The sequence below is a fragment of the Staurois parvus genome, unplaced genomic scaffold (genome assembly GCF_062004578.1).
Source record: "Staurois parvus isolate SC_StPar_1 unplaced genomic scaffold, SC_StPar_1.0 ptg000196l, whole genome shotgun sequence".
NCBI lineage: Eukaryota > Metazoa > Chordata > Amphibia > Anura > Ranidae > Staurois > Staurois parvus.
The window spans coordinates 3,451,321-3,464,093 of record NW_028317992.1 but is presented as its reverse complement, the minus strand read 5'-3'; the positions used below and the strand labels follow the sequence as shown (position 1 = coordinate 3,464,093).

Here is a 12,773-nt window from a genome sequence, read left to right as displayed (position 1 = left end):
CGCATTACCGCACCACAAAGAATCTCAAAAATATGCCTCCAGTCTAAATGAGGAACAGTAACAAGGACAGACATTGGGGCAAATTTGCTAAATCCAGGAACACATCTGGAAATTATGGACAGTACGAAATGACTGATTCATTGTTGTCTTGTGTTTTCTTGCAGACACTTGACGGCAACGTATATGACCACCTAAAGGATTACCTCATGGCGTTCAACCGGACGGAGCTGGAGACGTGTCAAGCTGTCCAGAACACATTCCAGTATTTGTTAGAGACATCTAGTCGGGTAAGCATCCATTGTGGCCTTTGTTCTCCTTGGTGTTGGGTAGGGAATCTGACCTGGTAGGCAGGGCTTGAGGTCTCTAACATCAATAGACTGGTCAGATATAAAGATGAAGTACTGAAAAATAGATGGGATGGAGTCTTTTCATCCAGACCTAGGTGCATGTACCAGGCCACCTAATTGTTGTTTTGATGGTAATTTAGCTCTGGGAACACAAATGTTTGAGCCACATGAATGTTGTGAGCCCCCCGTTTGTAGGCCCCTTGCTGTCTGAGCTACATGGAGCTGCAGGCTCATCCCAAGACACTAGAGCAGCAGTTCTCAATCTGTGGGTCGCGACCCCTTTGGGGGGCGAACGACCCTTTCACAGGGGTCGCCTAAGACCATCAGAAAACACACGCTGCTGGAGGAGGGGTAGAAAGGTTGTCCGGTCAGCGGGTCCGGTGTCTTCATTTCCCTGGGCCATGATGTGTGGGCGGGATGACATGCCGCTCCTGTCATCTGGCCACACCCCCGGGATCACTCACCAGTTCCGCCTCCTTGCCGGTGATTGGCCGCTGTAACTGTTGCTCAGGAGAGGCACACAGGCTGCCAATCACTGGTGAGAAGGTGGAGCCTGAAGAGGAGGAGCTGAGCGTCAGCGCAAAGATCAAAGAAGATCGAGTGAGGGAGCTGCCAGAACGAGTGAAGAGGAGGAGAGCAGCCGGAGAAGGAAGACATCTGACAGGTAAGTGTCTGTAGCGTGCAGATGGTGCTGCTGTAGCCAGGTATGCTGGCTGTAGATGGGAGAGGGAGGGAGCAAGCCCAGGCTGGAGCAGGAGTCAGCAAGGTAAGTATCACTGGTGTCAGTGGGAGGAATAATGCCCCATCATTGGTGTTACTAATACCAATGATGGGGCACTATTCCACCCACTGACACCAATGATGGGGCACTATTTCCCCCCCCCCTCCCTAACACCAACAATGGGGCACTATTCCTCCCCCCCTACTGACACCAACAATGGGTCACTATCCCTCCCCCCACTGATACCAACGATGGGTCACTATCCCTCCCCCCACTGATACCAACGATGGGTCACTATCCCTCCCCCCACTGATACCAACGATGGGTCACTATCCCTCCCCCCACTGACACCAACGATGGGTCACTATCCCTCCCCCCACTGACACCAACGATGGGTCACTATCCCTCCCCCCACTGACACCAACGATGGGTCACTATCCCTCCCCCCACTGATACCAACGATGGGTCACTATCCCTCCCCCCACTGACACCAACGATGGGTCACTATCCCTCCCCCCACTGACACCAACGATGGGTCACTATCCCTCCCCCCCACTGACACCAACGATGGGGCACTATCCCTCCCCCCACTGACACCAACGATGGGTCATTATCCCTCCCCCCACTGACACCAACGATGGGTCACTATCCCTCCCCCCACTGACACCAACGATGGGTCACTATCCCTCCCCCCACTGACACCAACGATGGGTCACTATCCCTCCCCCCACTGACACCAACGATGGGTCACTATCCCTCCCCCCACTGACACCAACGATGGGTCACTATCCCTCCCCCCACTGACACCAACGATGGGTCACTATCCCTCCCCCCACTGACACCAACGATGGGGCACTATCCCTCCCCCTACTGACACCAACGATGGGTCACTATCCCTCCCTCTACTGACACCAACGATGGGGCACTATCCCTCCCCCCACTGACACCATTGATGGGGCACTATTCCCCTTCCCCCGACAGTTATGAAGTAGCAACGAAAATAACTTTATGATTGGGGGTCACCACAACATGAGGAACTGTATTAAAGGGTCGCGGCATTAGGACGGTTGAGAACCACTGCACTAGAGAGCTTGAAGAACCAAAGCTTCCATACATGACATGAAACTTAGAAACCTAAATTAAAGCGTACTGTACGTATAGTGAAAACATTGTTTTAAAGTTTTTTGGATAAAGTACAGAGTTAAAACCCTTTTCAGATTATTTTTCGCTGTGTCCTGCTGGGGAGCTTTCCCTTCTCTTCCTGTCTTGGAAGTACAAAAGGAAATGATAGGAAATCTCCCCAAAGTGAGGGGAATTCCCATTTTACACTGTTGTCACCAAAACTTCTGTACCTTTTGGAAGATTTCCACCTCTTGCTTGCAAGAGAGCTCAAATTTAGGTTTTTTACTTCTTTCAGTGATGGTGGTCACCAGGATTAAAAGAGAAGGGTGATTATCTTCAGCTGGGACATGTACAGCTACGGGAACTTGACAAAACGGTCAATGATGCCAAGGATGTTGGCTGCAATAGACAAAGCATACAAAATGAAACATGTGTAAATAGGGGGAGATTTACTAAATCTGGAGAGTGCAAAGTCTGGTGCATAGAAAGCGATCAGCTGCCAGATTTTGTCAAAACTTGAAGTGTTACTAAACCCACAACAGTAAAATCAGTCTGTATATGCAAAAAGCATGCTTGTTATCAGGGGCGGACTGACAACTCATGGGGCCCCCGGGCAATTGGGGATCATGGGGCCCCTGTGTCCTTGCCCAAACTCAAAAAAGCCTATGAAAAAGGTACCAGGGGCATCTCATGGGGCCCCCTACTGACAGTGCCCAAGTTTCCAAATGGTCAGTCCGCCCCTGCTCCTGGGATATACGACATCATTTGCCTAGGCAAGAAACCAGGAAGTAACTGAAAAACCAAAAAGTTTTAAAACAAGCACAAATGATACACTTTCCTGTGTACTAATGCTATAATCATAAGGATTAAACATAGTAGCCAGTGTTGATTGGGATAGTGAAGTTCCACTTTAAAAAGGGTTCTTTTGAGTTAGGGTTTAACTTGTTGGTCACTTAACATATACGTTCATCATCAGAAGGACTTTTCAGAACCCCCCCCCCCTCCATGCAATTCCATGTCCTATGAATAGTATATGCCAGCACTCCTCCTGTTGTAAAGTCTCCATACACACTTGTGCAACTTGTCATGCGACTTTGGACATGCATGAGTTGCATGACATGTCACAGCCTATGTTTTCTAATGACAGCCGTTCATACATGTGTGACTTAGTCACTGCAGCTTTAAAAAGGTTCCTTCACTACTTTGATGTGACTTTCATGCAACTTGAGTGCCATTAACTGCAATGTAAACTCCTAAAAGTCGCATGAACGTCGCATCTTAATGTCATCTCATGAGGCCCCCTACTGACCCCGGGCCTTCGGGTGGTCCCCGAATTTCCAAATGGTCAGTCCGCCCCTGCTTGTTATACTCACTGTGGAACCCAAGGGGTGTATCCTTCGCATAAAAAGGCTGTTTGATCATTTCTTCTCTGATCCTCCCCTTGTTCTACCGTCCCCAATCCATCTGCTGATAGTACTGAGTGTGCTGAGAGTTTTAGAAGTCACTTTGCACATGCTCAGTTTAGTGTGTGTTGCTAGAGAGTTGTTTTTTTGTTTGTTTTTTTGGGACAGTACATGTGATCAGCACAGAGCCAATCAGCACTGTCCAGACAGAGGGTCAGGGGTTATGCAGCCTCATAGGACAGTCAGAGGAGAGGAAAACGCCTCCTACAAGCTTTAACCAGTGTTCAGCTGGACACTGATAGAAGTCACAAGAATGCTATATACTGCTAATGAGAAAAGGCATTTAGCAGTTAATATTTATTAAAATAATTGCATTTCCGGGTTCTGTGTACTGTGGGAGACCAGACAGAGTGAATGCAGGGTCCTGGGTTTAGTAACACATTAACTGAACCAGCTGAAGTTAGAAGCTGATTGGCTACTTGGCACAGCTGCACCAGATTCTGAGTTCTCCAGTTTTAGTAAATCTCCCCCATTGAGTTAAAAAAAATTATTCCACTGTATTTTTTTTAGCTTTGCGCACATCTTGCAGCTGCACCACAGATTACGACACTGCAAGCGCATTGTGAACCTTCTTAAAATCATGTGATTTTGTGTACAGTCATGCACTAGACAAGTGTGAATGCAAACGTGAAGCCTACTCACGGCAGAAGAAAACACCCCTTGCAGTGGGTACCTGTGCTGTCCACTGCAAGGGTGGTTTTTATAACAATCCCAGAGTTCGCCTTTAACTGAGATTCCCCAGTTCTGAATCCGAGTGTATAAAAAAATAATTGGTATATTTGTTAATTTCTGCATATTCTTATAATTATTCCATCATTCATTTTCTGGAAAACTTTTAAATACTTTGACAAATAAAAAAAAACCCAATCCTATCTTTGATATTCCAGGCTTTCATGCAGCTGAAGTTTCCTTCCTCGGTAAGAATCTCAGGATCAATCCCATCCTATGATACGTTATTTTTATGTGAAAGGACTTTGCCTGAAGCTGAAAACGAATGCATTAATCGTCATTGTGCAGACAGAAAGCATGTGCAGTAACCAATCAGAATCCAGCGTGCGCCTTCTAATGAATGGTTCCAGTAGATTCCTGCACGCAGTAACTTTTTGCACCTTGCTCTATATGGCTAGTAGTGTCGTGACAGTCGCTGGGTAAAATAAAATTATTTTTGCGATCTGCAGTTAATTTTTTCACAATTTTGAGGTCTGATTTCTAAATAGAATCTATTAATTACATTTCAGTTTCTTAATCTGGGAGAAAAAATATGAAAATTAGCTGACCAGACACCCAGATATTTTACTCTGTGTCTGCACTTGTGTGTGCATCTGTGTGCGGACTTGTCCAAGCCCCCCTGCACCACTGATGGTGACATGCCAATGAAAAATCATACTGTTTTTTATTCTTGGAGTTGGGAGAGGTTAAACCCTTGTCACGTGATTTTTTGTTGCCTATGTCCTGCTGAGGAGGTTTTCGTTAACTTCCTGTCCTGGATGCACAAGAGGAAATCTCTCCAAACTGAATGGATTTCCCATTTTAGAGAGCTGTCATAGGAACAGGTGTCCCAATTGTAGGATTATTCATTACTTTTTGGTCTGGTGGTGAACTGTAAGGCTAGGTTCACACCAGGGCCATATCTAGCCTATCTGATCTAGGGGTGCAGTAAAAAAAAGGTCAGGGGTGTGCGAGTCAATGACAGTCTTTCACAGATGCAGGGAACAGTATTTCCTTGTTCACTTGTTCTGTACCACTAATCACAGCTGGAAAGTAAGGTCTGACTGGTAGTGCAGGAGTGAACAGGGAACACTAGTATGTTCCAGAGCTCCCCCTTACATTGGCTGTCCCCACCAGAGCTCCCCCTTACATCGGCTGTCCCCACCAGAGCTCCCCCTTACATCGGCTGTCCCCACCAGAGCTCCCCCTTACATCGGCTGTCCCCACCAGAGCTCCACCTTACATCAGCTGTCCCCACCAGAGCTCCCCCTTACATCGGCTGTCCCCACCAGAGCTCCCGCTTACATCGGCTGTCCCCACCAGAGCTCCGCTTACATCGGCTGTCCCCACCAGAGCTCCCCCTTACATCGGCTGTCCCCACCAGAGCTCCACCTTACATCGGCTGTCCCCACCAGAGCTCCACCTTACATCGGCTGTCCCCACCAGAGCTCCCCCTTACATCGGCTGTCCCCACCAGAGCTCCACCTTACATCGGCTGTCCCCACCAGAGCTCCCGCTTACATCGGCTGTCCCCACCAGAGCTCCCGCTTACATCGGCTGTCCCCACCAGAGCTCCCGCTTAGATCGGCTGTCCCCACCAGAGCTCCCGCTTAGATCGGCTGTCCCCACCAGAGCTCCCGCTTAGATCGGCTGTCCCCACCAGAGCTCCCGCTTAGATCGGCTGTCCCCACCAGAGCTCCCGCTTAGATCGGCTGTCCCCACCAGAGCTCCCGCTTAGATCGGCTGTCCCCACCAGAGCTCCCGCTTAGATCGGCTGTCCCCACCAGAGCTCCCGCTTAGATCGGCTGTCCCCACCAGAGCTCCCGCTTAGATCGGCTGTCCCCACCAGAGCTCCCGCTTAGATCGGCTGTCCCCACCAGAGCTCCCGCTTAGATCGGCTGTCCCCACCAGAGCTCCCGCTTAGATCGGCTGTCCCCACCAGAGCTCCCGCTTAGATCGGCTGTCCCCACCAGAGCTCCCGCTTAGATCGGCTGTCCCCACCAGAGCTCCCGCTTACATCGGCTGTCCCCACCAGAGCTCCCGCTTACATCGGCTGTCCCCACCAGAGCTCCCGCTTACATCGGCTGTCCCCACCAGAGCTCCCCCTTACATCGGCTGTCCCCACCAGAGCTCCCCCTTACATCGGCTGTCCCCACCAGAGCTCCCCCTTACATCAGCTCCCTTTTACATCAGCTGTCCCCACTAGAGCTCCCCCTTACATCAACTGCCTTCCTCAGAGTGCCCCCTTACATCGGCTGTCCCCACCAGAGCTCCCCCTTACATCGGCTGTCCCCACTAGAGCTCCCCCTTACATCAGCTCCCTTTTACATCAGCTGTCCCTACTAGAGCTCCCCCTTACATCAGCTCCCCTTGCATCAGCCGTCCCCACTAGAGCTCCCCCTTACATCAATTGCCTCCCTCAGAGCACCCCCTTACATCGGCTGTCCCCACCCGAGCTCCCCCTTACATCGGCTGTCCCCACCCGAGCTCCCCCTTACATCGGCTGTCCCCACCCGAGCTCCCCCTTACATCGGCTGTCTCCACCCGAGCTCCCCCTTACATCGGCTGTCTCCACCCGAGCTCCCCCTTACATCGGCTGTCTCCACCCGAGCTCCCCCTTACATCGGCTGTCCCCACCAGAGCTCCCCCTTACATCGGCTGTCCCCACCAGAGCTCCCCCCTAACATCGGCTGTCCCCACCAGAGCTCCCCCCTAACATCGGCTGTCCCCACCAGAGCTCCCCCCTAACATCGGCTGTCCCCACCAGAGCTCCCCCTTACATCGGCTGTCCCCACCAGAGCTCCCCCTTACATCGGCTGTCCCCACCAGAGCTCCCCCTTACATCGGCTGTCCCCACCAGAGCTCCCCCTTACATCGGCTGTCCCCACCAGAGCTCCCCCTTACATCGGCTGTCCCCACCAGAGCTCCCCCTTACATCGGCGGTCCCCACCAGAGCTCCCCCTTACATCGGCGGTCCCCACCAGAGCTCCCCCTTACATCGGCTGTCCCCACCAGAGCTCCCCCTTACATCGGCTGTCCCCACCAGAGCTCCCCCTTACATCGGCTGTCCCCACTATAGCTCCCCCTTACATCAATCTCCTCCCTCAGAGGGTTCCCTTACATCAGCTGTCCCTACCAGGGCTCCCCCTTACATCAGTTACCTTCCTCAGAGTGCCCCCTTACATCGGCTGTCCCCACCAGAGCTCCCCCTTACATCGGCTGTCCCCACCAGAGCTCCCCCTTACATCGGCTGTCCCCACCAGAGCTCCACCTTACATCGGCTGTCCCCACCAGAGCTCCACCTTACATCGGCTGTCCCCACCAGAGCTCCACCTTACATCGGCTGTCCCCACCAGAGCTCCCCCTTACATCGGCTGTCCCCACCAGAGCTCCCCCTTACATCGGCTGTCCCCACCAGAGCTCCACCTTACATCGGCTGTCCCCACCAGAGCTCCCCCTTACATCGGCTGTCCCCACCAGAGCTCCACCTTACATCGGCTGTCCCCACCAGAGCTCCACCTTACATCGGCTGTCCCCACCAGAGCTCCACCTTACATCGGCTGTCCCCACCAGAGCTCCCCCTTACATCGGCTGTCCCCACCAGAGCTCCACCTTACATCGGCTGTCCCCACCAGAGCTCCCGCTTACATCGGCTGTCCCCACCAGAGCTCCCGCTTAGATCGGCTGTCCCCACCAGAGCTCCCGCTTAGATCGGCTGTCCCCACCAGAGCTCCCGCTTAGATCGGCTGTCCCCACCAGAGCTCCCGCTTAGATCGGCTGTCCCCACCAGAGCTCCCGCTTAGATCGGCTGTCCCCACCAGAGCTCCCGCTTAGATCGGCTGTCCCCACCAGAGCTCCCGCTTAGATCGGCTGTCCCCACCAGAGCTCCCGCTTAGATCGGCTGTCCCCACCAGAGCTCCCGCTTAGATCGGCTGTCCCCACCAGAGCTCCCGCTTAGATCGGCTGTCCCCACCAGAGCTCCCGCTTAGATCGGCTGTCCCCACCAGAGCTCCCGCTTAGATCGGCTGTCCCCACCAGAGCTCCCGCTTAGATCGGCTGTCCCCACCAGAGCTCCCGCTTAGATCGGCTGTCCCCACCAGAGCTCCCGCTTAGATCGGCTGTCCCCACCAGAGCTCCCGCTTAGATCGGCTGTCCCCACCAGAGCTCCCGCTTAGATCGGCTGTCCCCACCAGAGCTCCCGCTTAGATCGGCTGTCCCCACCAGAGCTCCCGCTTACATCGGCTGTCCCCACCAGAGCTCCCGCTTACATCGGCTGTCCCCACCAGAGCTCCCGCTTACATCGGCTGTCCCCACCAGAGCTCCCGCTTACATCAGCTGTCCCCACCAGAGCTCCCGCTTACATCAGCTCCCTTTTACATCAGCTGTCCCCACTAGAGCTCCCCCTTACATCAACTGCCTTCCTCAGAGTGCCCCCTTACATCGGCTGTCCCCACCAGAGCTCCCCCTTACATCGGCTGTCCCCACCAGAGCTCCCCCTTACATCAGCTGTCCCCACTAGAGCTCCCCCTTACATCAGCTCCCTTTTACATCAGCTGTCCCTACTAGAGCTCCCCCTTACATCAGCTCCCCTTGCATCAGCCGTCCCCACTAGAGCTCCCCCTTACATCAATTGCCTCCCTCAGAGCTCCCCCTTACATCGGCTGTCCCCACCCGAGCTCCCCCTTACATCGGCTGTCCCCACCCGAGCTCCCCCTTACATCGGCTGTCTCCACCCGAGCTCCCCCTTACATCGGCTGTCTCCACCCGAGCTCCCCCTTACATCGGCTGTCTCCACCCGAGCTCCCCCTTACATCGGCTGTCCCCACCAGAGCTCCCCCTTACATCGGCTGTCCCCACCAGAGCTCCCCCCTAACATCGGCTGTCCCCACCAGAGCTCCCCCCTAACATCGGCTGTCCCCACCAGAGCTCCCCCCTAACATCGGCTGTCCCCACCAGAGCTCCCCCTTACATCGGCTGTCCCCACCAGAGCTCCCCCTTACATCGGCTGTCCCCACCAGAGCTCCCCCTTACATCGGCTGTCCCCACCAGAGCTCCCCCTTACATCGGCTGTCCCCACCAGAGCTCCCCCTTACATCGGCGGTCCCCACCAGAGCTCCCCCTTACATCGGCGGTCCCCACCAGAGCTCCCCCTTACATCGGCTGTCCCCACCAGAGCTCCCCCTTACATCGGCTGTCCCCACCAGAGCTCCCCCTTACATCGGCTGTCCCCACTATAGCTCCCCCTTACATCAATCTCCTCCCTCAGAGGGTTCCCTTACATCAGCTGTCCCTACCAGGGCTCCCCCTTACATCAGTTACCTTCCTCAGAGTGCCCCCTTACATCGGCTGTCCCCACCAGAGCTCCCCCTTACATCGGCTGTCCCCACCAGAGCTCCCCCTTACATCGGCTGTCCCCACCAGAGCTCCCCCTTACATCGGCTGTCCCCACCAGAGCTCCCCCTTACATCGGCGGTCCCCACCAGAGCTCCCCCTTACATCAGCTGTCCCCACCAGAGCTCCCCCTTACATCAGCTGTCCCCACTATAGCTCCCCCTTACATCAATCTCCTCCCTCAGAGGGTTCCCTTACATCAGCTGTCCCTACCAGGGCTCCCCCTTACATCAGTTACCTTCCTCAGAGTGCCCCCTTACATCGGCTGTCCCCACCAGAGCTCCCCCTTACATCAATCGCCTCCCTCAGAGTGTTCCCTTACATCAGCTGTCCCCATCAGAGTGCCCCCTTACTTCAATTGCCCTCCTCAGATAGCCCCCTGACTCAACTGTCCCCATCAGAGTTGCCCTCTTACATCAACTGTCCTCATCAGAGTTGCCCCCTTACATAATTTTCCCTCTTCAGAGAGCCCCCTTACATAATTTTACGTCCTCAGAGAGCCCCCTTGACTCAACTGTCCCCATCAGAGTGCCCTCTTACAGCAAATGTCCCATTCAGAGTGCCCCCTTACATCAATTTCCCTCCGCTGAGGGCCCACCCAACTCTACTGTCCCTATTAGAGTGCCCCCTTACATCAAGTGTTTGAATCACACAGGCTCATGGATCCGTGAATGAACTCTTAGACCTGGGGGGACACAACTAAAATCTGTGGGGGTAGGGAGTGGCATTTCCTAATGCATTTCTGTGTGATTTTCATGTTTGGCAATAAGGACTATTTAGGCCTCATGCACACAGTACCTGCACACTCCTGGTTTACAGGTTTTTGACGGGGGGGGGGTTTCCTGCCCCCAAACACCCCCCTTTGTTAGCCTGTGTGTCCATGCACACATAGGCGTTTAAGGACAGAAATCTGAACGCACCAAAATTAGGTTCAGGAGAGGAGTTTTTGGACAGAAAACACTTGACGCATGTAAACACGTCTAACCGTGCCTTACCACTAGAGCATATTTTTCATTTCGATGGCCAAAAAAAATACTATTGTGGCCAATGAAATAACTGCTCAAGCGCTTGACGTGCCTAAACGCATTTGCAAAAAGACAGCTTAGGCGCCATTTTGAATCTGCTTTTCTCTTGCTTGGAGAAAAGCGTTTACAAAAGCCCCAGTGTGCATGAAGCCTTGGGTTTACTACCAAGTGCTGGGGGTGCTGCAGCTGAAAAAGAGGTGCAAGGGCCATGTGAAATGGCCTGGAGGGCCAGGTCCTGCCGGCAGGCCTTGTGTTTGACACGTCATCTAGAACATTGCCTTTTGCAGACACGTGCTTTTCAACACACGTCCAAATGCGAATGTGTGAATGGGGCCTAAAGTTTTGTATATCCATCATTTTCTGTGTCAGTGACAGCAGTCTCCAGGACAGTTAGGTGAATCTCCTTTAGTGGGGACATAGACAGCAGTAAAAACCAGACTGAAGGTCTAACCTTACCCATGGTATCCAAAAACACTTTTAGGATAACTATTTTTTTTCCTAACCCATTCAAGTAATCCTTCAAGTCAGTAACTTAATGGCTAATCAGATCTCTACATGTATGGGCACCTTTGGAGGCATAGCATGCATACATGTACAGATCTAATCCACTTTTATCGCCATAAGGGTGCATTTTTTTTTTCTTCTAGTTCTTATGATCGCTGAGTTTTTTTACCCCACTGACCTCTATCTGGAACAAAGTTTTCAGCTTTAGGCTAGGTCCTTTAAGTCCCTTTCAATTTTTACATCTCCGCGCATGCTTGCTCCTACATGAGCAACTTTTGTTGTTGTCATCATGGTAAAATACTTTTCAGTGGTTTATTTTCCTCCGACAAGGCTGGTTGCACTTTACGCATCATTTTTATTTGATATAGTTGTCCCACATAAGAGTAATTTGAATCGTCTTGGGTGACGGGTCAGTGTGCGCTCCAGTCTGAGAAGCTTCAGGACTTCTCTCCAGCTTCACCATGTGTTGCACGGTTACTGATCTCTCTCTCTGTATCTCTTCTTTCAGGTGATGAGGGATTACAACCTGCAGCTGTTTATTCAGGAGAATCCCGTATTTCACAAAGCTCAGCCCTTCCAGTTCCAGCCATGTGACAGTGACACGGTAAGATGTTCATTGCATGATGGACTTTAGTCGCCTGTTACAGGTGGATTGGTGTGCAGTGTTCACATTCCTTTACTATGAGGTTATCTTCTAATTTGGTCATTTAATGATCAAAAAGTAAATGTCGGACTTTACCTGGTAACACACCACTTGTCTCAATAAAAATCAATATTTTTTTACATTTCATAAAAGGTCCAGACTAACTAGTCATTAAAAAAAAATCTAAGGTTATCACTCCATTTTATAAATCATTTCTTCAGTACAGAATACTCTTTAATTCCAGTAATTATTATTATTCTATTATTATACAGTATTTATATAGCGCCAAAAGGTTTGCTCAGCGCTGTACATTATAGTGGGGGACAGAACATGAGACAATACAGTAACAAAACAATACACGAGGGGTTCGAGGGCCCTGCTCCTTGGAGCTTACAATCTAGGAGGGAGGGGATAGTGGTACAGGAGGAAGTGGCTGTGGGGGATGGAGTGGTGGGTGGAGTGGAGGAGATCGGCTCTTAGATGAAGAGATGGGTTTTCAGGGTGCGCCTAAAGGTGAGGAGGGTAGGCGACAGTCTGATGGATTGGGGTAGTGAGATCCAGAGGAAGGGGGAAGTCCTGGAGAAGTCCTGCAGTCGGGCGTGGGAGGAGGAGACCAGGGAGTTAGAAAGTAGGAGGTCTCGTGAGGAGCGAAGATTACGGGTTGGGTGGTATTTGGGTATCAGGTCGGTGAGGTAGTTTGGGGCAGCGTTATGAAATCCAAAGAGGTCAACGCGTTTCACATATGTGCTTCCTCAGGACCTTCAGTTAGGATTTACAGGAGTATGACCTAACTATAAAAACATACAACAGGAGATATCCTTAAATATATCATTTTACACATAATTGAAA

At 52.0% G+C, this 12,773-nt stretch overlaps 1 protein-coding gene across 4 annotated transcripts in view; it reads left to right on the top strand.

Annotated features, from left to right (window-relative positions):
• Nucleotides 1-12,773, top strand: part of FCHSD2 (FCH and double SH3 domains 2) — a 376,810-nt gene that overhangs the window by 273,977 nt on the left and 90,060 nt on the right. For 2 of the 4 annotated variants that reach the window (XM_089678012.1, XM_089678010.1), the window contains exons 9-11: nt 165-287; nt 4,541-4,570; nt 11,790-11,885. In XM_089678012.1, coding sequence (XP_089534138.1) covers nt 165-287; nt 4,541-4,570; nt 11,790-11,885 — 249 coding nt within the window. The remainder of the gene's footprint in view (nt 1-164; nt 288-4,540; nt 4,571-11,789; nt 11,886-12,773) is intronic. The other 2 variants (XM_089678013.1, XM_089678011.1) reach the window with 1 other exon arrangement.